General features: G+C 40.0%; 1 protein-coding gene across 2 annotated transcripts in view; it reads right to left on the bottom strand.

Annotated features, from left to right (window-relative positions):
* Positions 1–15025: 15025 nt before the first annotated feature.
* MOBP (myelin associated oligodendrocyte basic protein) overlaps positions 15026–22609 on the bottom strand; it is a 45257-nt gene continuing 37673 nt past the window's right edge. The window contains exon 5 of one of the 2 annotated variants that reach the window (XM_054481580.1): positions 15026–15125. Coding sequence is in view for 1 of the 2 variants with exons in the window: in XM_054481581.1 (XP_054337556.1) it covers position 15125 (1 nt within the window). In the remaining variant the exon portion in view is untranslated. The remainder of the gene's footprint in view (positions 15126–22609) is intronic. The other variant, XM_054481581.1, reaches the window with a different exon arrangement.

The raw sequence follows: 22609 nt of genomic DNA on the forward strand, positions 1-22609 counted from the left end.
TTCAGGCAATTTTATTTCATCTTCTTTTTTGCATCCTATGGACTTGTGACTCTCCAATGCCCTAATGAAACCCTGCTTTCTCTCAACATCTAGAATTCACAGACTAATTCTGATTTTTTCTCCCTAGCTTGAGGTATGGAATCAACCATTCTTCCAACGGGCAGTGGTTTCTCTTTTCAGAAAATTGTTTTAGAAGCCACAGGCACTAGGTCTATAAATAAGCTTGTTCCACATTTCAACTAGAATTTGTCAGGATGACAGCAAAAATATCCAAGAGCATAAATCACTGTAGGGACAGAACAGATAAAGTCTCCCTATAAAAAATGTCCATGGGTTCTTATTGACATTTCTAGTTTACCTCTATTTTAATATGTTCTTTTGCCTTACTCTAATAAAAAGTTTATAAATCCATTTTTCAACTTTTGAGCAACTAATTTTTCTTGTTTTCATTAAGGTTAACAATCACAAAAAGCCATATATTGTCATACCAAATCACAAGTCTAAATTTCAATGCCACCACCCCAAAATGCAGGCGGCTCATATCTTCTCTTCTTTCTTGACCGTCAACTCAGCCATCCTGAAACCGGCTTTACAGTGTGCAGATCCCATCAATTCTTTGGTCAGCATCATGTTAGCACCAATATCTGAAAGGAAGGAAGGCCCAGCTTCCATCTAGATGAACACCAAAGAAACTAAGAGCTCAGAACACTTATTATGATACATAGATACCCTGTTTGCTTAATAAAAGATAATAACAGGCTGGGCGCGGTGGCTCATGCCTGTAATCCCAGCACTTTGGGAGGCCCAGGTGGGTGGATCACCTGAGGTCAGGGGTTCGAGACCAGCCTGGCCAACATGGTGAAACCCCGTCTCCACTAAAAATACAAAGAATTAGCTGGGCATGGTGGTGGGCGCCTGTAATCCCAGCTACTCAGGAGGCTGAGGCAGGAGAATCACTTGAACACGGAAGGTGAAGGTTACAGTGAGCCGAGGTTGCAGTGAGCTGAGATCGCGCGCCATTGCACTCCAGCCTGAGCAACAAGAGCGAAACTCCGTCTCAAAAAAAAAAAAAAAAGGAAAAGAAAAAAAGGAAAAGATAATAAAAGGTGAATCTAGACAAATACTACTTTTCAAAGTTTCAAAAATATTATCTGTCAGTTTTCTCCATTTGAGCTCCCCAATTTGAATTTAGTTTATATTCCCTTTTTATTTTTCTCTTACTAGTGCCTTTGTATATTTATGGAGCACAAATTTTAGTAGTAAACTCTAGCTTCACAGAGGGCCATGGAAATATACAGTGGTGCACTGGCACCAGCCTGTGCCAGTTGACGAGAGTCAATTGTGTGCTTCTCTTCCCAATTCTGTATCAAATTTACCAATTAAAAGACAAATGGTCAACTCCAGAGAATCATGTTCATAGCTTGAAATCTGCATTGTGGCCCGGGCATGGTGGCTCATGCCTGTAATCTCCAGCACTTTAGGAGGCCGAGGCGGGTAGATCACCTGAGGTCCAGAGTTCGCGACCAGCCTGGACAACATGGTGAAACCCTATCTCTACTAAAAATACAAAATTAGCCAGGCATGGTGGTGGGCACCTGTAATCCCAGCTACTTGGGAGGCTGAGGCAGGAGAATCACTTGAACTCGGGAGGTGAAGATTGCAGTGAGCCAAGGTCGCACCTTTGCACTACAGTCTGGGTAACAAGAGTGAAACTCCATCTCAAAAAAAAAAGGAAAAAGAAAGGAAGGAATCTGCATTGTGGAAATATTTACACCATGGAAATTAGCAATCTCTATAAATTAGGCCTTTTTACCCAGAGACCCAGTTGTTGGGTATTTACGAGGAAAACTCTTTTTTCCCAAAATTTTTCCCAAAATCATTAAAAACATCAGAACATAAAATCAGTTAACATCCAGAATTATCAGTCATATTCCAGATATTATAGTTGAGAATTCCCACTCAAGAAGTTTACACAGAGTAGCTTTTGGAGCTTTACGTAATTTTTGTAATATTTACTGGTAGTACTCCTCAGAACCAATCCTTAAAAGATAAAAAATATAACTGGATTATAGCACCTTTTAGTTATAATATCCAAGGCACATTACATTTAGCTATCCACCCATTTCAAGTAATTGTCAGATAGTTTTGATTCATCCCCAGAAGGTTTTATTTCCACAACAGACAAACAGAGAATTCAGTAGTTTCTTGTTATTAACATTTCTGGGCTAAGATCTAACTTTTTGCATGAATTAATATGCACTATACTCTCACCTCCAAAATCATTCCATAGCAAATATGTGTCTTCTGGATGATGTGGAAGAGAGAGCCCAGCAAGCACTATGGGCCTGGCTTTGCCAAAATCTAAAACAGGCCAAAGGGATATTAAATTTCTTATTTGGTGTGGGTTGGGCTGGGCCAGTAATTTGTTCTCACTTACAGTGGTCTGTCGTATGTTTCACCACCACCACCCTGCACCTCACCATGTTATTCCCAGGAATGTAATGGCCTCAGATATCCCATCATTGGAAACACTTCATAGTAGAGGTTACCATTTTGTTGTTTATTTAGCACCGGAATTTAGGCAAGAGAAACATTTCTACCTGAAGATTCCATGCAGTCAAATTTCCCTGCCTTTTTATTGGAATTTCTACAGAGACCCATGGTCTCCCCAAGTGAGGAAGCCAGGACACTCAGCCCTCACCCTCCAGCTGCCTTGGGACAGTACTTGCCTGATTCCTCTTTCTGGGGGCATGGCACTCTGAGCTGTATCTCATCTGGATCTATCACTCTTCCTCCCTACTCTGTGGCATTCTCTCTCATCCTAGCCCCATACCCTGAACAAGACTTCATCTGACATTGCCCCCATATTTTTACTTGCCTCTTAAACTTGGCTAGGAATGGTTGTGCCCACTCAAGGACACAGAGCCATGGCCTTGTTGGATCTTTGGGCATCTGACTGTGCTTGGCCACACCAGCTCCTAGCACAAGACTGTTCCTGATGCTCTTTCTTTCCTCTCATCTGACTTTCCCTCTACCCTAGTACTGTCCATTTTACATCCCTCCACATTCTGCAACATTCTATTTTCTTCTTCATTTTCCTACCTATTACTAAACAAAGGTTTGGGTGGAAGGATGTATTTCAACTCTTCCCTATTTTTCCCCAAGTCAGAAATCATCAGAAGCCACAAGAACAAGCACAGATCCAAAATTGAACCCAAACAAGTATTTTTGTTTTCTAAGACATATAACCTTGAATATACCCCCAGGCTTTTCAACTATCTTTCACCTATCTCTTCAAACAAATATGTCCACCTAATATTGTTAACCATTTATATATAGTTTTTAATTTCTGTTATTTCTTCAAACCAGGAATTATTTTAAATCTTTTTTTTCCAAAAGGATAGTTTTATTTTTGGGATACCCTTTTACTTTGTTGTCATTTTTATTCTATTGCATTATAAGAAAAGTGTGAGACCTTATGGCTTCTGCTTATTGGGCAATATGCAATATAATATTGTGTGTTGTTAAAATTTACGCATAATATATTATATTACATTTGCCATCTACTATTTGCTTTTTATGTTCCTTATTTTGTCCTCTAAATTTATCTATCTAATGTGTGTATGTCTGATTTGTTTTACCTTCTATTTAAGATTTTTATTTATAAATATACCACAGGTGATTCACTCATTCTATTGGTGGACATTTTGGTAATTTCTCTTCATCTCTCTCCTATTTTCAATGCCAAACAATGATTCATTGAACAGATTTACGTGTACCTACTTTCTATGAATTCAAGTTTTCTCTAGGATGGGTGCCTAAAATTATAATTGCTTGATCACAGGTTATACAATTTTCTGCTTTGCCAGTCTCCCCAGATTGCAACCCAAAGGTGTCATAATAATTTATAAATTCTCATCATTAGCTTATGAGAATTTTCCCCACATCTTTGCCAATACTTGATTTTTTTTTATTTTTGCCACTTTGATGGTTGTGTAACATCTTTTTTTTTCTCCACATGTCCCTGGAGAAAGACATGTATCTTCAGATTGAAGAAACTTGAGTCCTGAACAGAATAAATAAAAATAAATCTGTACTTAGTGACATTATAGTGAAACTTCAGAACACCAAAGACAAAGGGGAAAATCTTAAAAGCAACAAGGAGAAAACACAATTTACTTACCGTGGAAGGATAAGCAGACTGACAGCAGATCTCTCAGTGGCAATTATAGAGGTCAGAAGACAATGGGATGACATCTTCAAAGTGCTAATGGGCAGGAAAACCTGTCAAACTACAATTCTATATGCAGCTGTTCAACCCACAGTTATTCCCCCAGTGGTTGTATCTGTGCATCCCCAGTTGGCCTCCCTCCTTTCTTCACGAATAGATACTGCTCCTTGACCAAGAGGGTGAGAGGTGTCTGAAGGGTGGCAATCCCAGCCCCTCCCCCTCTTTATGATATTCCCTTAGACAACATATTTCCATCTAGGTGTGCTAACCCTTTAGATTATAATTTTTTTCTTAGCCATCAGGATGCTGCAGGGATAAATTAAAACTTTCATTTCCCTCGGTTTGTACAATTACACTGTGGAGAAGGCAAGTCAGTCATTAATTAAGAAACTGAGGCACAGATGGGTTAAATGACTTTCCCAAACTCACAAGCTAGTGAGAAATAAAACCATGTCTCAGCCCAGTTTTTGTTATATAACTCCATGTCCTTTCCAAGACTGCAGTGTTCTTACCCATTTTCCTGACACTTTCTTTGAGCCAATACTCTCAAAATGCCAACAACTGGGAGGTGTATTAATTTACTAAATTTGCTCTTATGGGAAGGTATTAAAATTTAGCAAAATAATCAAGATTTAGGCCATAAGTTAAGAAGAAATATCAAGAAATTTAGTGTATGTTTACAAATCAGATGATTTCTTTTAAAAATCAAAAAAAAAAAAGAAATTATGAAAGAACTAAATTAGCGGGGAAATAAACCTTGTCATGGATCAGAAGAGTTGTTATGTTTAAACAGTCAGTTCTTCATAAATTGATCTCCAGATCCAATGCAATTCTGATAAAAATTCCAACTGGCATTTTGGTAGGAATTTCCAAGCTGATTCTACCGTTTATATGGCAATGTCAATGATCAAGAATAATAAAAGAGCAATATTATAAAAGAAAAAAATCAACACATGTATCACACTATACTGACAGGCAAATATACTCCAATGAAATCTTACTTTATAAATATTAACTGTAGATAGCCTATATAGAAATACCCATAGAAATATTGCTCAGGGCAGAGGAAAAATGATTTGTAACATCCAAGGATTTTTGATTAGTTGATTATTGTTTTGTGAAAGCCAATTTTTTGTTAGCTTAAGTAGGACCAGGCACCTTGATCATGAGAGTTACTCTGTGGAATAGTGGCAAGGGTTCTTGTGGAAGATCTGACATTGTGTCATCTACTTCTAGATACTCTGAATAATGAAGGCAGAAGACTGCAGTGCATCCAAAATTCACTGGTCACAGAGGAAGGACTCTGCCCATTTCTTTTGCTCTAAATGGATGGCATTAGTTTGCACTTGGTCCTAGGCTAGCACAGGGTCTCTGGCTGCAGCCCTTCAAGTGCTTTATTCCCCACTAGGAAGAAAGTCATATTTTTGCCTAAATCACAGATGTAATTATTGAATAACTGGTTGAGCTGGAGGGCAAAACCAACCTGAAAGTTTTAGGACAGGGGTCAGCAACTTACTGCAAATCTTACAGTGTATGGAACCTTTTGTGTAAAAGTTGATACTGTGTACATCTTAAGAAAGAGAATGAGATATTTACTTTGATAAAATGACTTTTCTTACTATTATAATTATGTTTTTTAAATGAATTACAAAAATGGAACATTTCTAGGCAAAGTCTGTTTATTGCAGCAGAGTAGAAAGTAAACCAAGTCCATACTCTGCCAAATCAATAGCATGGTGGCTTAAAAAGTAGATCAGAGGGGGATTTAAGGTCATGGTATCCAGACTGTTTCCATACATTCCAGAAAACAACAGTTGTCCATATCGAATAACTGGGGGGAGAAATGAGGGACAACATCAAGGTATAAAGCCATGCTTCTTGCTCTTATGAGGTTTACATTCTAGTGATGGAGACAAGTAATAATCAAGTACACAAATAAGAATAAGAGCAAATGAAAATAGTGAATAGTGCTATGAACATGTGAAGAAGCAACTTTTTTTTGGTTTACTGTATTAGCGCTATCTACATGCAAGCTTTATGCTAATTGCTTCATGTGTTTGTTTTTAACTTGTCTTCACTTGTAAAATGAAGCTTAGAGACCTTCAGTCCCTTGTCCAAAGTCACACAAGTAATAACCTTCAAACAGGAATTCCACCACAGGGATGTCTGTTTCCAGGTTGCTCTTTCTGAACCACCTTACATACCACCTCTCCCAGTGATGGAGAAGCAATAGCTGCTGTGGTCAACTCCTATTTCTGGTGAGAATGTGAGAGCTAGCCTGATTCCATACCTTTAGTCCAGACCCACCCTCCTCCCATACCCACTCACCACCACAAGACTACCAACCAATTAAAATGAGCACTTGTCAACACAGGTTATGTGCAATGTACCTGTGATTCTTGGCATCAAGCCCCATGTGGGTGGAAGAGATGGTAGCATAAGAGGAGAAGATGGTATTATACACTTAGGTGCTCACCTGTCCTCTGAGGTAGTTGCATGAGTTTTGGCATCAAAAGTTATGGTTTGGACCGTCTGCTTTTTAGTTGGAAATTTTCATTTTTGAGTCTTTGCATACTCAGTAAAACCCTAAATGACTTTATCTTTAATACTGTTTCATTTTTTACCCAGTCAGCAAATATTAACCCTGTTGGCCAGCAACACTTGTAATGAGTGGACTTGCCCATGAACTTAGGAGCAGACACTTTCATTTTTATCTTTTAAATATATTACAAATATAAAAGTGTTTAGTGCTGCAGGGTTCCATGAAAGGGGCTCCAAAAGAAAAAGCATTAAGAGTGAAGAGCAAAAGTTGTTTAGTCCCTTAAAAAACTTTAAACATGGGGCTCAGATTTTAAGACAAAATAAATTCTATATTCACATACACAAACAAGCCTGATTTTTCCCCTGTATAAAAAATGTCCTGGTATAACAAAATTGGCTGTTGTATTCCCTGTATGAGAAAGTCACTATATAACATTGCTCAGAGTTAGTTCTATCCTAATGGTGGCTTTAATGTTTAGAATATACAGCTGTCTGGCCAGGCATTGTGGCTCACACCTATAATCCCAGCACTTTGGGAGGCTGAGGCGGGAGGATTAACTTGAGGCCAGGAGTTCAAGGCGAACCTGGCTAACATGGTGAATCCCTGTCTCTACTAAAAATACAAAAAATTCACTGGGTGTGGTGGCGCACACCCATAATCCCAGCTCCTCGGGAGCTGAGGCATGAGAATCGCTTGAGCCTCAGAGGCAGAGGTTGCAGTGAGCCGAGATTGTGCTACTGCACTCCAGCCTGAGTAACAGAGCAAGACTCTGTCAAAAAGAAAAAAAAAAAAAAAGGATATAGAGCTGCCTTAAGAAGCAGCTTTATAAAGCCTTGTTGGCTGAGATATATACACTAAAGTTTTTTCATTTTCACAGATAACTTGAGTTTTACAAGTCAGAAGGGAGAAGAAATTAGCGTGAATTGCCAGCCAAACCTCTTGCATGGGCAAAGACCATCCTGAGATTTACTGTATCAGGAGCCATGACCTCCTGTCAGCATGATTTTTGAGCAAGGAGACATACAGAATTGAAGGGAGGAAACCCACCTTTCCCAAAACACAAGAAGCAGTAGAAAGAAGAAAGCTACAAAAAGTAAAAAGGGAAGACCAATCTCTTTTCCTCTGTCTCTCTCTTCTCTTTCTCTTCTCTCTCTGTCTGTCTCTCTCTCACACACACACACACACACACACACACACACACACTCATGAACACATTTGGTCCTTTGGTACCAGATGCTCCCTCCTCCTTCTCTGGACTGCAGAAATTCTCTTATTAGGACTCCAAGAGCTCACCAAAAATAAACTTAGACCACAAGAGGAAAAGTGTCACATGAGAAGCTGTGTTCAAGTAGACTGAGGACTTCTGAAGACTTAAAAACAATGCAAGTAATAGTAAGTTAAAATTGTAGCTGAACACAAGTTAAGGAAGCAGATTCAGCAGTGATAGAACTAATCCAACAAAATCTAATGTAACTGTGTCACCAGGCCATTTGGGAATTAGAGAGACTTGGAGACAGAATGCACCTGGCTATGGGTCAGCACCCTTATCAGGGGTCATTGCTGGTGGCTTGATGGTGGGAAACTGCATAAGTCAGAGCAGAGCTGGTTTGGGAAAAATCAGAGTTAGCAGCCAGGGACAAGATCTGGAGAGAGAAAGCAGTGAAGAGGGTATAAAGTCCAGAGCAACAAAAATATAGAAAGTTTGTTATGTAGCTCTGCTACAAATCTATAAACCAAGATCTTCTGTAAATTTAAGTTGTAAAAACAAAAAAACAGATATTGTGATCAGAGATGTATGCATTGAGGTGAAGAAAGAGATGGAAGATATGAGTTAGAAGAAGAGAAAGAGGTGGCAGTACAGATTGTTTGGAGGGGCATGGGGAGGCTGCAGTAAATAGAAGGCTGTGGTCTCTTCCTGCCCCTAACTGCTCCTGCCCCACCCCCTACCTACTGAGGCAGTGAGCAAATCAGATAAGATCTCAAGTCTCAGAAAGAAGCTGTGGCTTAGGAAAATAATGCAGTTGTAGTTATGAATAAATATACCAGACAGCTGAAAGCACTTGATCTTTGAGTCAGAGGAGAAAACGCATAGAAAAGGAAATGAACTAGATGATTTGAAAATAAAGAGTTAACTGGCAGATTACCACGGTAAAAAAGATGAAAAGTTAGGGTCATCAGACAATGCCAAAATCCACATTAACAAGAATTGAAAAAAAAAAAAAAGATACCATTTATAGTCTAAGCCAAATAATGAAGTGTCAGCAAGGCATCAGCTGGAAGAAAAAAATTTTAAACTTGGAAAATGATTTTTTAACTGCTGCCAGCCAAAGCTCTAGTTGAAAATAAATGCAAAATCTGGCAGCTGGTAGTAGAGATCCTTAATGATCTCCATGAGCAGAAACTAAGGCTTTGCTAAAGGATCTGACTCAGAAAGCTCATAAGCCCCAAGAGAAAAAACAGAAGCTGTCAGCTACAGGAGAAAGGGATGTTCACAAAGAATTCAAGAAATGCAGGGTGAATCACAGTAAAAACAGATTATGTAAAAATCTGTTGAATCTCCATGAGAACAAAAACAGGGCAGGATACCAGGCTTTTTCTTCTTCCTGCATCAAGATTTCTTCCTGGAAAGAATAGAGATGCTGTCTTCCTAAGATAAAAATTACAGGTAGCAAACCCAAAGATTGATGTGCTTAAGAGATCAGAGAAATAAAATCAAATCCAGGAAGATCCACCAAATAACTTTCCTCGATAAGAGGTCCTAGAAGCCAGCCTGGCTCCCATAGGATGCCCCTGTGTGTGCTGAGGTGTTCTAATCCCCACTATGCCATCCATCTGTTCTTGTTAGGAAAGAGGTCTGCCTAGCAGTGAACTGGTTGTGAATGGACTTCCACCTTGGAAGAGAAGGATATATAAGATGTAAAGAAAAACTTTACCCTTTGATCTGCATGTAAACATGATTGAATTAATAAATAGTCAGAATGTCTATTGAGTCCCACTTCCTCTGAATGACAGACTGCCCCACTCTCCTTGATGGTGGATGCAATAGGATTATCTCCATTGCATCAATAATCAAGTAGAACTGCCTGGAGGTAGCATGGGCCACCACCTGGGCCAGGGAAGTATTTTCAGTGTATTTCAGAGACACTCTAATATTGACCCTGGTATGGTTTCATTAATAGAGAATGGCCCAAGAGCTCTTTCTTTCTGCATGAAGGGTAGATTTGGTTAATGCTGGTGTAAATAACTTCCCATCTTTATCAGAAATACACATCATTAGCCCATCACAGGAAGGACTTCCACCACCATCAGTCACCTTCTCAAACATGGACCCAGATGTTCTTCCTCACCCTTTCTTCCTGGTGATTTTAAACCTCCTAACTAAAGGACCAACATCCCTGCTGAAGAAACTTAGGAAACTTACACTCTCTTGATCCAAGAGAAAACTTTCTTTCTAGACCCCAGTAACTTGGCATTATTTACCTTTCCCTCTACAAAATCCTTGCACCTTTTGGGTTCTAGGGAGGAGCCCATCAGCCTCTCCAGATACCACTACTGGGTCCCACAGACCCCCAGCCTCAAGTTGTGAATTGACTCTTAAGAGAGGGCATATGCTTCAAAATTCAATATGAATGTTGGTAATTAGACTTAATACTTTTTTAGAACTTAGCTTTATTAAGAGATCTTTTTGAGCCAAATGATCGAATTATGATAGATAACTGATTTGCTATGAAGTAAGGCCACTACTTAAGCTATAGCTTCCTGTTTTCTCCACTCTCCTCAAACCTATTTTATGTTTACCAATGTCGTTTATATGTCAATATAGCTTATGCAACAGAAATGGATTTTAGTGCCATGTAAAATATAATACTTTTACATAAATTTGTTTAAAACTAAAAATATAGGAATAATTATCAGGACTGTTTCCTCATCTGTGTTCTTTTGCTCACCTGTACTTTGGATAAACCCAGTCAGTTGATCAAAGTCAAAGCACTGAACTTGACGGTAGGTAAACTGTTGCCTAAGAGGAAATGAGTAGTCACTGAAATACCAGTCAATTAAATTCAAACCTATGATGTCAAATAGTGCACTCTTTACTTCAGTAAACCATTTAGAAAACCACTAACGTAAGGATTCTATCAATATTTGTTGCATTCGTGAAAATGTAGTCAGACTCTTTTTGTTCCAGTGGAATCCTTTATCTATATGAAGTCAAAAGTCAACATACACACTAAACACTACTTTTGTTGATGTGAAGGTGTGGCCTGGAGTCCTGCTGGCTCAACCTTCCTCTTATCTCATACAGTGGGATCTCCAAGTACCCCAGGGTACTCTAAACCAATCACTGTTTAGAAAATTCTAGGTTGCTGCATCATGGTAGTAAGGTAAAGGTCATGGTTTCAGTGGCCATGGGGGTCATGACAACCTCTCTCATTTCCCATTTACAAACACAAAGCATCCTGTGATGTAAGGTGAGTGCATAGTTGATGCTCAATATGAAGAAGTTATTTTATCACTCCCCTTACCCAACCATCCCTGCAAGTGTATACCTCTACTACAATAGAAAGAGTGAGTATGCAAATTCTCTCCAAGTAATAGCTGCACACCTGACCCTTGGGTCAACAGTATCATCTTTGTCCACTAAGGACACTTCATTTCATTCAAGCAGAGATACTAAGTACCTGGTAATGGTGTTATCAGCTGGACAGAGACATGTGTGATGGAGTCAGGCAGGAAGCCCTCCCAGGGCCCTTCCAGCCCTGAGTTTCCACATTCTCTGGTGTAAGCACAGCAGCCTAGATGGACAGGGAGCAAATTACTGTCTCAGAGTACAGGTCCATCTCCCTGTAATCTGTTGTAATTTTTACAGCTTCCCTTCATCAGAGTTTCCTCATGAATCTTTATTCGCTGGGAAAATTAGACTCTGCATTTCTTTCTCCAACTCTTATTCCTTCCACCTGAAACCATACAAGCCTCAAGTTTAGATCTGGGATTTAGATCTAAAGATGAAGTTGTAGGCAAAAATGTAGTGTCAAAATGTTATCTTGAATTTTAAATAAATAAATAAAAATATAAATTCATCTGGAGAAAGAATTACATAGGTCATTTCAAAGATGTGAGTTGAAATGATTTCTTTATAACTCTCTCTCCCATCCTCACGCCTCTGACCCCAACACCATCACCCACATTGTGAACAGGCCGCCTCATCTCCTACTTTACAGAGGAAATCAAAACCACAGGCAGAAACTGCCTCAAGGTTCTGCTACTAAGTCTGCAAGTCCACCAGAATCTACACTCTCCTTTTTTCCTTCCCTCTTTTCCAGTGAAAAGGCACCCCTGCTCCATTCCTGATCCTCTCACCTGAGCCTGATTTGGCCCCCTCAACTCCTCAGCTGCTGGCTCCATCAGTGATCCACTCATCCTTCTTCACACACCCACTCTGCCGCCGCCCTCCCCGCAGCACTTTCACATGCTCAGTGCCTCCTCAGTAAGTGCAACACTCCAGCCCTTGCCCTACTCCTCTGCCTTCCTTCATGGTCAAGCCTAGTGGAGAAAATTGCATCTACAATTGCAAATTCCTGTTCCTCGCCTCCCATTTATTTCACACAGAGAGTGTCCTACACGGTCACCAACAGTTCCTTGTTGCTAAATACAATAGACACCTTTGACTTCTTAAAAATATCTGAACTTTTGAAAAAATATTCCTATAAAAAACAACAAACAAACATTCATTCCGTCAACAAGTGTTTATTGAGTTCTTACTAGTGTCAGGAATGTGGGGGGAGGGGGGAACTGTAGCAAGTAAACAGGTGTTGGCAATCATGGAGTTTACATTAGGAGGGGAAAAGAGCCAAGCATTAAACAAGTAAATAAATGAATAGAATAGTTCCAGAGGGTGACAAGTGCTATGAAGACAACCAAACTTAGAGTGATCAAATAGAGTAACTATGGAAACAGCACCGAGTTTTCAAGGGAAGCACCTCTGAGATGATATTTGAGCAGAAGGCACCTGGCCAAGATCTTGGACCATAGTATCACATGCGGAACGAACAGCAAGAGCAGAGTTCCAAGGTGGGCACAAGCGCTGAGAATATATCACAACATACCATTTATATGCACAAAAAGAAAGAATAGAAAGAAGGCAAGAAAGTGTAGTCTTGCTGGGTAGGGAAAGAGCTTCTGAATCAAAAGCAGAGTGAACCAAGCCTGGAAGAAAAATGAACCTTGTCCCCTGAGGGCTAGGGCATGGCCTCTCCTCCCTTCCACTGGCCTCCTAAGTAGAAAAGCACTGCAGAGGTTGGGGAGGAGTGTGCAGAAGGATTCATTGCCTGCATCTTTTCACTCTTCAATCCCGACTTTGGGAGCCAATAAACAATGTAGCTAAGTTTGGGCCCAAAACAAGCCAGGAAGACTCCTAGAGTAATCCCAGCTGGAATCTGAATAGAGATGGATTCACTCCAACCCCTCTTCTCCCACCACCCCAACTCTGGGCTGAATAGTGAAAGCAGTCCAAAAGGGGCTCCTGCAAGGCCATTGCTGAGGATACAGTGCAGCCCTAAGTCAAGGCCAGGTCCCTGAAGGGGGTGTGTCAGCATACAGTCGTCTCATGATCAGCTTCAGTGGTCAGGCTCCTCAGGGACTTGAAGAAGTCCCCAGTATTTGTGTGTGAGAGAGAAAATGAGAGCCCAAAGACATTCTCTGAAAGCTAAGTTTCCCAACACACACACACACACACACACACACACACACACACACACACACACACACATACACACACAGCAGTCCACAGGAGCACAAGGTGATCTAAGGATCCTCCACTTGACCCAGGGGAAAACTCCCTCCCCACAGCATGTGTTTGTGTGTAGGGGATGTGGTAGATACTGGTGGAGTGAGGATCGGGGTTAGTTCCTATGGCCCTGACCTAGAGCCCATACTAAAGATCAAAGTCCTCCACAAGAGTTTTGGGCTACAGATAGTGGGAGAAAAACAGAGAGAAGAGATGGGAAGTCAATGCCCAACCCTGTCCCATTATAATTGGGTTCAAACTCCTCACATCAGGAAATGGCCTCCTACACAGAGAGAGAAATCTTGGACTGCTTAACCTCCTATAACTCACCCCTTTCCATACTTAACTCTCTTCTCCCCCAAGGCAAAGCTCCTGTCCTATTTTTCCTGATCTCACTCCACCATCAAATGAAAATGTGGAGAGTCCAGGCAGGGAAAGCACTGGGGGGACCAGGCCTCAGACTTTCCCAGGAATTAGGGGGTTAGATGTGGAAATAGGAACTCTGAGCACCACTTCTGGTGGTGAAGTGCCATAAGGCCATGAGCCTGTGTCCCGAGGTGGGGTAGGGTCGTGGGGAAGCAGCCCTGTATCTAGGATCATTTGGGAGAGGAGCTGGGGGTAGGGCATTGTGGTTGAAGCCAGATAACATTCCCGAGGTCACACAATTTGAAAGCAGTCAATTCTAGAGTTGGGATAGTTCAGATGGGCTGAGCAAGGCTCAAAGGCAGTGCCTTAGAGGACTTGCTCTCACCCCAGCTGGGCCAGGAGGAGATGTTCAAAAAGCCTCATGTAAGGTTGGAGACAAGGGCCTGAGGAGTGGGAGAGAGCTGCTTTTCAGGCCTTTTCTCTCTGCTTCTGACACAATTCGTTGGCTACATCTGACACATGGATTTAGACAACTCCTACACTCTCTAGGGATTTCTTTGCATCTCTGGATCATATGGCAGCCTAATATCTTACTCAGAAAATAACTTGGATCTCCCCCAGAGCCAATTATGGCTCTGACTATGGGCTGGCACAGGGAACTAATTAAGGAAACCAAATGGCACAGAGAAAGAGAGAAACCCAGATAGAGATTAATTACAAAGGAGAAAGTCAAAAATTAAAAGTTGAGCTCAGCAACAGGATGCCAGGGATAGAAGGGAATATTTGGAGGACAACATGTGGGTTGGCACTTGAGCCACCCTGACCCTGAGCCATGAAAGACCCTGGAGGCCTGTGCATATCTTGGAGAAGAAAGGACTGCAGGTGAAACAAAAAGAACTGTGCATTGAGCTCTAGAGCCTGCGGGTGCTACTGGAACCCCCTGACTGGAGTACAACACACAGAGATAGCCCTGCTCACCTCCAGGCAGGCTGCCCTGAGGCCCCCATGCCATGGGGACCATGAGCATCAGCAGTTGCCGCATCAGCAGGTGTTTGCCCCTGCATAATATTTGAAGCCAGATAACTTCATCGAGGGGTAGATGGGTTGTAAAGCAATGAGTCCAGGAGCCGAGGCCGTTCATTCAGTTTAAATTCCTCCTTGGTCACTTCTTCTTTGGGGTCGGCCTGATCTTCCTTTTCAATCTGGTTTACAAAGAGAAAAAGAAAAACACATGACATAGGTAGGTGATGTATACTGTTTCTCTTTCTCTGTGCTCAGTTAATATAATTGTGTATTTTGAGACTACCTTTGAGGTTATTCTGCAAAATCCCTCTCTTTAATTTCTTAATGCTGGTAGTCTCTGGCCAAAAATAATATGATAATATTTTTTTCTTGGCCCAAGCCTAGGAAAGACATTCTTTAAGAGTTCTATTTTATGTATGATAATTATTGCTCTTCTGGTTAATCATTGTAGATAATTTTGAAACATAGAAAAACACAAATGAAATTAAAGTACACCCACTCCTGGAAAAAAAATTTTACTACTTATAGACGTAAAGATGTGAATGTACATACATATACACATACAGTATATTGCACTTATAAAATTGTGAACATACTGACACGTTTCCACTTTGATGGGGGAACAAATCGTGTTCAAGAAGGAGATAAACAACATCCAATAAAGACATTAGACGTTATAAATATGTGGCCCAGACAAGCATTGCCTGCAAGCTTACCCAACTGAAATGTTGAGTGATATCAGCTTTAATTTATTTAGGCAGCAGAACTCTATGTGACTGCCTTTGAAATGAGGCTATGTCAAATAGTTTCAGTGCATCATCAAAGTTCTTAGTTTAAGAAACAAATACACAAAAACCAAAATGCATGCATTAGGAATGTCACATAATTTTATTCTAGAGACAAAACTTATGAGGATCACAGCTTTTGTGTAATTTGGAAAGTTTTTAATATTAGAAATAAAATTTATACTCAGATATTAGCAATACCATTTTTAAAATCCCAAATGATATATCAAGCTAGCAAAGCTGATACCCTTCAAACTGGATTGAGGATACCAGAAAAAAATAAATGCAGAAATATGTTATTAAAACTTGTAGAGTGAACTGCAGCCTGAAAGGTTGGAACACATCCCTTGAAATTTGAGGAAGGAATCTCTTTACACTTTCTGGATTGCCTGTATGACCTCCGGACATGTGGCAGCCTGCATGTTTTCGAACTCCCCACAGATACTGCTGAATATAAAACCCAGGTGCTGAGACTAGCATGGAAGCCCACAGATCCCAGGCATCACCCTCAGCAAGTATCTCTGCAATCAGCCACTGTGGCATCCTAGGTAATATGAGCATCTAATTATCTAATTGGCACTTTACTAGCAATAGCAGCCACATTGATGGTAATGGGGATGACCAGTTTATATAGCAACAGCCCCTGAACTCCCAATCAATCAGGGAGGGCAATTGAGTTGGAGATAATATGCTAGTAGGTAGGGTTAAATGACACAATGTATCTATTAAATAATTGTTCCAATAATATCCACTTACCTAGTACTATAATATGATGAACTAATGAAATAGATAATATCCTCATTTTACAGATGGGAAAAATGTGACTTAGAATAAGTAATTCAGACACAGGAAATCCAAAGGCAGCAGAGCTCAGACTCAAACCTTTTCAATTCATGCCTTTTTTTTTTTCATTTTAATTTCCAATTGTTGGAATGATGCCAGAGCCCTTGCCCCTCTCACTGTGCCAGGCTGACTGCAAGTGTATTTATAGGGCTCATTCAGTCAATAACATCAGCCAGGCCCTGAGTGAGGCCCTGGGGGGGATGAGTGTAAGATTCTCTGATCCTGACTTATGCACACTCCATCCAGCAAGGGAGATGGACAAGTAAGTGATGATCAGCAAAGATGCCCAAATTATAGCAGTGGAAGTATCAAGGGAGCTCACAGAAAGGGCGACCATCTGCTCAGCAAGAAGTATGAAGGCTCTTAAGTCAGAGGGCTATGCCAAGACCCCTTATCACTGCCAATAATGATAACTCTTTAGACTCTGCTTCCACAAAATACCCCACATCATTCACCCTGACAAACCCAAAACAGGAAAATAACAGGTCACTAGTACACAAAAGTCATGTCCTGTATAAAATGCTCTAGTCATCGTATTGTAGCACGGCTTTGAAAGGCTACATTATAAAGACTGCCCACATAGCTTAATAGAGGAAACAGATAATTTAGGGCCATGTAGGGTTTGAGAAGAAAGTGTCATAAGTCTTTGGCCCACACATGGACAACTAGCACATGACCGTTCTTCAAGATGTTAACTCCCTCTAAGACCGAGATTGTCCCCAAATGTGAACTGAAATTGAATCTACCTTGTAAATCCAATCCCTAGAGCTTTGGTAACCATCTCTCATAACCATTAAGATGACATCAGGCAATTTTGAACAATTACCACTATAGTAATTCTAATAGTATTTAGGACCTCTGTGATTTTTTACATCCAAAGAATGCTCATGCCAATTTTCTATTTTGATGATACAGTACATCAGTCAATAGGCCATGAGGAAAGTTGAGCCATATCTTGAAATGAGGATATAAAGAGAGCACAGGAATAAACTACCAACCTAACCTAAGCACCTTGTGTTATTAGGCTTGGGCCTTCAGGCTGTAATCCCTTGTAATAAGCCAGAGAGCCAATTTGGCAAGAATTTAATCTTGTTAAAGTATTTCTCTAAAAATTAAATGTTTTAAACAAAATAGTTTGAAACATATACAAAAAATAGGCATACAGATTGAAAAGAAAAATATCAAACCATCTCTATTCAAAGACAACATAATTTGCAATATAGAAAACCTTAGAGTCTACCACAAAAAATCTAGAATAGGTAAGTTTAGCAAAATCACAGGACACATGATCAATATACAAAATTCACTTATATTTTTATATACTAGCAATGAACAATTAGATATCAAAATTGAAAAAGAATGCTATTTTTGATATCACCAAAAAGCATAAAATCTTAGGTACAAACCAAACAAAATATGTGCAAGATCTATGTACTAGAAACTACAAAACAAAAAAAGACCTAAATAAATAGAGAGATATACCATGTTCATGAATTATCAGACTCAGTATTGTTATAGTTTTCCCCAAATTGATCTACAAGCTCAACACAATTCCTTTCAAAATCCTACCATAATATAGTGTAGAACCTGACACAATGAAAATTTATATGGAAAAGTAAAAAAACTAGAATAATTTTTTACCAGAAACAATTTTTTTAAATGAAGAACAATGTTGGAGAATTCACACTAACTGATTTCAATACTTACTACTAAGCTGCAGTAATAAAGTATGGCTTTGGTGAAAGGAAAGATATATAAATTAATAGAAAAAATAGAAAGTCTAGAAATAAACCCATAAATATATGATCAACTGATTTCTGGCCAAATTGCAAAGGTAATTCAGTGGAGAAACTTTTCAACAAATGATGTTGAAATAATTACAAAAAAATTGAGCCATATGCAAACCATATACAAAAAAATTGAACCTCAATTCATACTTCACACCATTACAAAAAATTAACTTAAAATGGATAATACTGTAAAAGTAAAACCTGGAATTTAAAATTTCTACAAGAAAATATCTGTGACCTTGAATTAGAAAAAGATTTCTTAAATACAACACAAAAAGTATGACCCTGCTGGGGGTCCCTGGGGAACAGTGTAGACCTGTACATCAGTATCTCATCTGTATCTCATCAGAGAGGTGAAGAAACTGGGGTATCAAAAACAAAAAATAATAATTTTTTTATTTGTAAAGACCAGTGTGATAGTAAAATTTGATAAATTCAACTTTGTCAAAACTTTGGCTCTTCACAAAACACTGTTAATAAAATAAAAAGGCAAGTCACAGACCTGGAGAAAATGCTTGCAAAACATATTGTTTATAAATGTCTTGTATCTAGAATATTTTTAAACCCCTCAAAATACAATAATAAAACAATCCGATTTTTATATGTAGAAGATTTAAGCAGAGATTTCACCAAATAAGTGTCTTTGGTGGATTATCTTTATACTCATTAAAAGATGCTCAACTTCACTAGTCATTAGGAAAATGCAAAATTAACACTACAATGAATACCATTACATACCTATCAGAATGAATAAAATTTTTAAAGCTGACAGTACCAAGTGTTAACAATAAGCCCATGTTACTGTAGAAATGCAAAATGTTACAACTTCTTTGGAAAATAATTTAGCTGTTTCTTAGAAGTTTAAACAAATGTCTACCATATTACCCAGCATTACCAGTCCCAGTTATTTACCCAATAGAAAGGAAAACTTATGTTCACATAATGTTCACAGCTTTATTCATAATCACCAAAACTGGAAACAAATGTCTTTCAACTGGTGAGTAGCAAACTGTGGTATGTGAATCCATATATATATATATATATACACACACACACACACACACACGTGCATGTATGTGTATACATACATGCACATACATATAAACATACACATATATAGAAAGAGACTATATGGATGCATATGTATATATACTATATACATATATACTGTATATGGATGCCTATATATATAGTTGTGTTCATCCAAGGCTGGGGTTTTCCCAGGGGTATAAGACAGATATTCAGAAGGCAAGGGATTCTAGGGTATTTGTGAAAGAGATTAAAATGTTGGGGCCGGGCACGGTGGCTTACGCCTGTAATCCCAGCACTTTGAAAGTCCGAGGTGGGCAGATCATGAGGTCAGGAGTTTAAGACCAGCCTGACCAACATAGTGAAACCCCTCTCTACTAAAAATACAAAAATTAGCCAGGTGTGGTGGCGCATGCCTGTAATCCCAGCTACTCAGGAGGCTGAGGCAGGAGAATCACTTGAACCCAGAAGGCAGAGGTTGCAGTGAGCCGAGATCATGCCATTGCACTCCAGCCTGGGCAACAGAGTGAGACTCCGTCTCAAAAAAAAAAAAAATGCAACAACATGGTTCAAAAGCACTATGTTAAGCAAAAGAAGCCAGGCTCAAAAGGCTATAATAATACATAATTCCACTTATATGGAATCTTAGAAAAGGCAAAACTATAGGGACAGAAGATAGGTCAGTGGTTACTACGGGCTGGGGAGTTGACTGCATGGGTGAAATATAAGGAAATTTTGAAGGGTAATGAAAACATTCTATATCTTACTTGTGGAAGTAGTCATAGGACTATGTGCATAGAAATGTATGCCAAAAGAGTTTAATTTTACCACATGTAAATTATACTTCAGTAAGCCTGATACATATGAAGTATATGTGTGAGCATATAAACTACACATGCATGCATGACACTTTTGATGTACATGCTTCCTTTTTTGTCTGAATGCATGCAATTGAACTATCACTGCCCAAAGGAAACTGCCTAGTGATAGGATAAACACAATTCTGCTTATACCCAGCTACTATTGTCCTGCTGTGTGCTGTTCTCCAGTGATGCTTAGCTGCCCAAAAACAAACATGGTGAAGCCAGTTAGTTGGGTTCATCAAAGGCTGGGGTTTTCCCAGGGGTGTAAGACAAATATTCAGAAGGCAGGGGATTCTAGGGTATTTGTGAACGACATTAAAATGTTGGGATATCATTTCTAATTTGGAAAGCGAGGAAAGTGGAGTCTGATAGATGGAGATAACAATGGAGGAGTCAGAGCACTGGAGGCACATGGTAAAGTTTAAGAACAGTTGCTGTGAGGGCATTTGGCAACCAAGTTGGAAGAGAAGCAGAGTGTGGATGTGGAGTTATGTGATTCCACTGATAATTTCAGAGGTGGCAATCTGTTTCCTTCATTGGAGGAGCTCCTTAAGAACAAATGATTTATATACAGCTCTGTTGAGCTGAGCTCAGCCAGCCCTAACTACTGCCTAGAAGCCTGGTCTCTAACATTCCAGGTGTACCCTAACCTTCTCAAACTTCTAGCTCGCTCATTCTCAGGCATGACCTCTATCTTAATGCCTATTAATGGGTCTCTCTCTACTTTGCACAATCTAACAGCTTTTCTTGTTTCCATCAAAGGCCAATCCCTCCATATGTGCTATGGAGGAGCCTTATTTTATCAACTACCTCCATTCCCTCTACTTTGTTTCCAGCTTGATCTCAATCCTGCACCCCTTCCCATCAGAAAGTCAAATTGGCCGGCATTTATATGCAGGGGAAAATTGGAAGTTACAATGTGCTTAGGTTTCCAACTTGGGGGATTAGTTGGACAGCTGTGTTATTTGCTGAGATAGCAAACAAAAAGAAGAACAAGCTTTGTAGGAAAGAAATCAAGTATAGACAGATTAGGTTTTCCAACATCAAATTGATCTGCTGAGTGAATAGGCTCATATATTAATGTCAATGATGAATTAAGGTTTAGAAGTCATCAGCATGTGAGTCGTAATTAAAACCACAAGAGAAGGCAAAATCATATAAGCAGAGAGCTCAGTATGGAACCCTAGGGGACCTCAAGGTTGAGCAATTGGCAGAAAAGGAAGCACTCACAAGAAGATGAAGAAGGAAAGTTCCTGCAGAGAAAAGGAAGAAGAGAGTCACAGAAACCAAGAGAACAGAGAGTTTAAAGACTGAATGAGAGAAAAGCCCAACAAATCCAACAGAAAGCACCATTGATATACAGACTGGGTTCAGCACTCATTAGGAAAAGTGGCATGAAGGTCACAGGTAACCATTAGAGCAAACACTACTGGTGCCTTGCCCATAACCCCTTGCCCTTACCACTCTTGTGCTCAGCCCCACTTCCAGGTGCCAGCACTTGCCTTTCTTTTCCTGAGGGCTTTTATCTTGCTGCTACAGCCCACTTTGCCATCTCCTTAACAAGCTAGATGTGTCAAAGAATGAATGCCCCCATCCTTGAAGCAGAGTTGGCTGACTAATGACTGACGAGAACTGGTGTATAAATATCCCAGTTCCTCCACCCCTCTGGTGAGATAACTGACACACATGTCTACACTGTTCCCCAGAGGTCCTTGGCAGGACTAAGCTCCAGGAACCCACGGTGAGAATTGGTTAAATAATGCTTTTTTTAAATTGGCTCTTTCCCTTCCTTGTCTTGCTTCCCACATTCCTCCAGTGTCCCCTTCACCTCCCAAATAAACTTCTTGCCCTTGCATTGTTACTTCTGGAGGAATCTGCACAAGAGGAATTCCAGGGGCAGGGGGCGCTAAGGGAAGAAATTAGAACACAATGAATTGAAGAGCAAATGGGATTTGAGGAAGTAAAGATGATGAGTTTACACTATTCTTTTAAAAATTTGTCTAAGGTAGAGAGAAAAGAGGATAGGGCCAGACGTGAACACACAGTCAATATGAGAGAACAAAACATGTCGAAATGCTAATGAGAAAGAGACAAGATACAAAGGCTGAAGTGGTTAGGGGGGTTGCTAAGTTGTACAGCAAGACCCCAAAGGAGATAAGAGGTTGGAAGATCACAGGGAGGGGTGGGGGACTGGCCTCATCAGTGAATGAATGCTTCATCCTCTGAGGCTGAGGGGAAGGATTTAAAGACAGATGCATATTCTGTTGAACGTGTGGCGGCTGGTGGAGCCAGGACAGTCTGGGGAGTGGCTGGGGTTCATCCATTTGTGGTGGCACCAACCCACCAGACTATA

The sequence above is a fragment of the Pongo pygmaeus genome, chromosome 2 (genome assembly GCF_028885625.2).
Source record: "Pongo pygmaeus isolate AG05252 chromosome 2, NHGRI_mPonPyg2-v2.0_pri, whole genome shotgun sequence".
In the NCBI taxonomy this organism is placed as follows: Eukaryota; Metazoa; Chordata; class Mammalia; order Primates; family Hominidae; genus Pongo; species Pongo pygmaeus.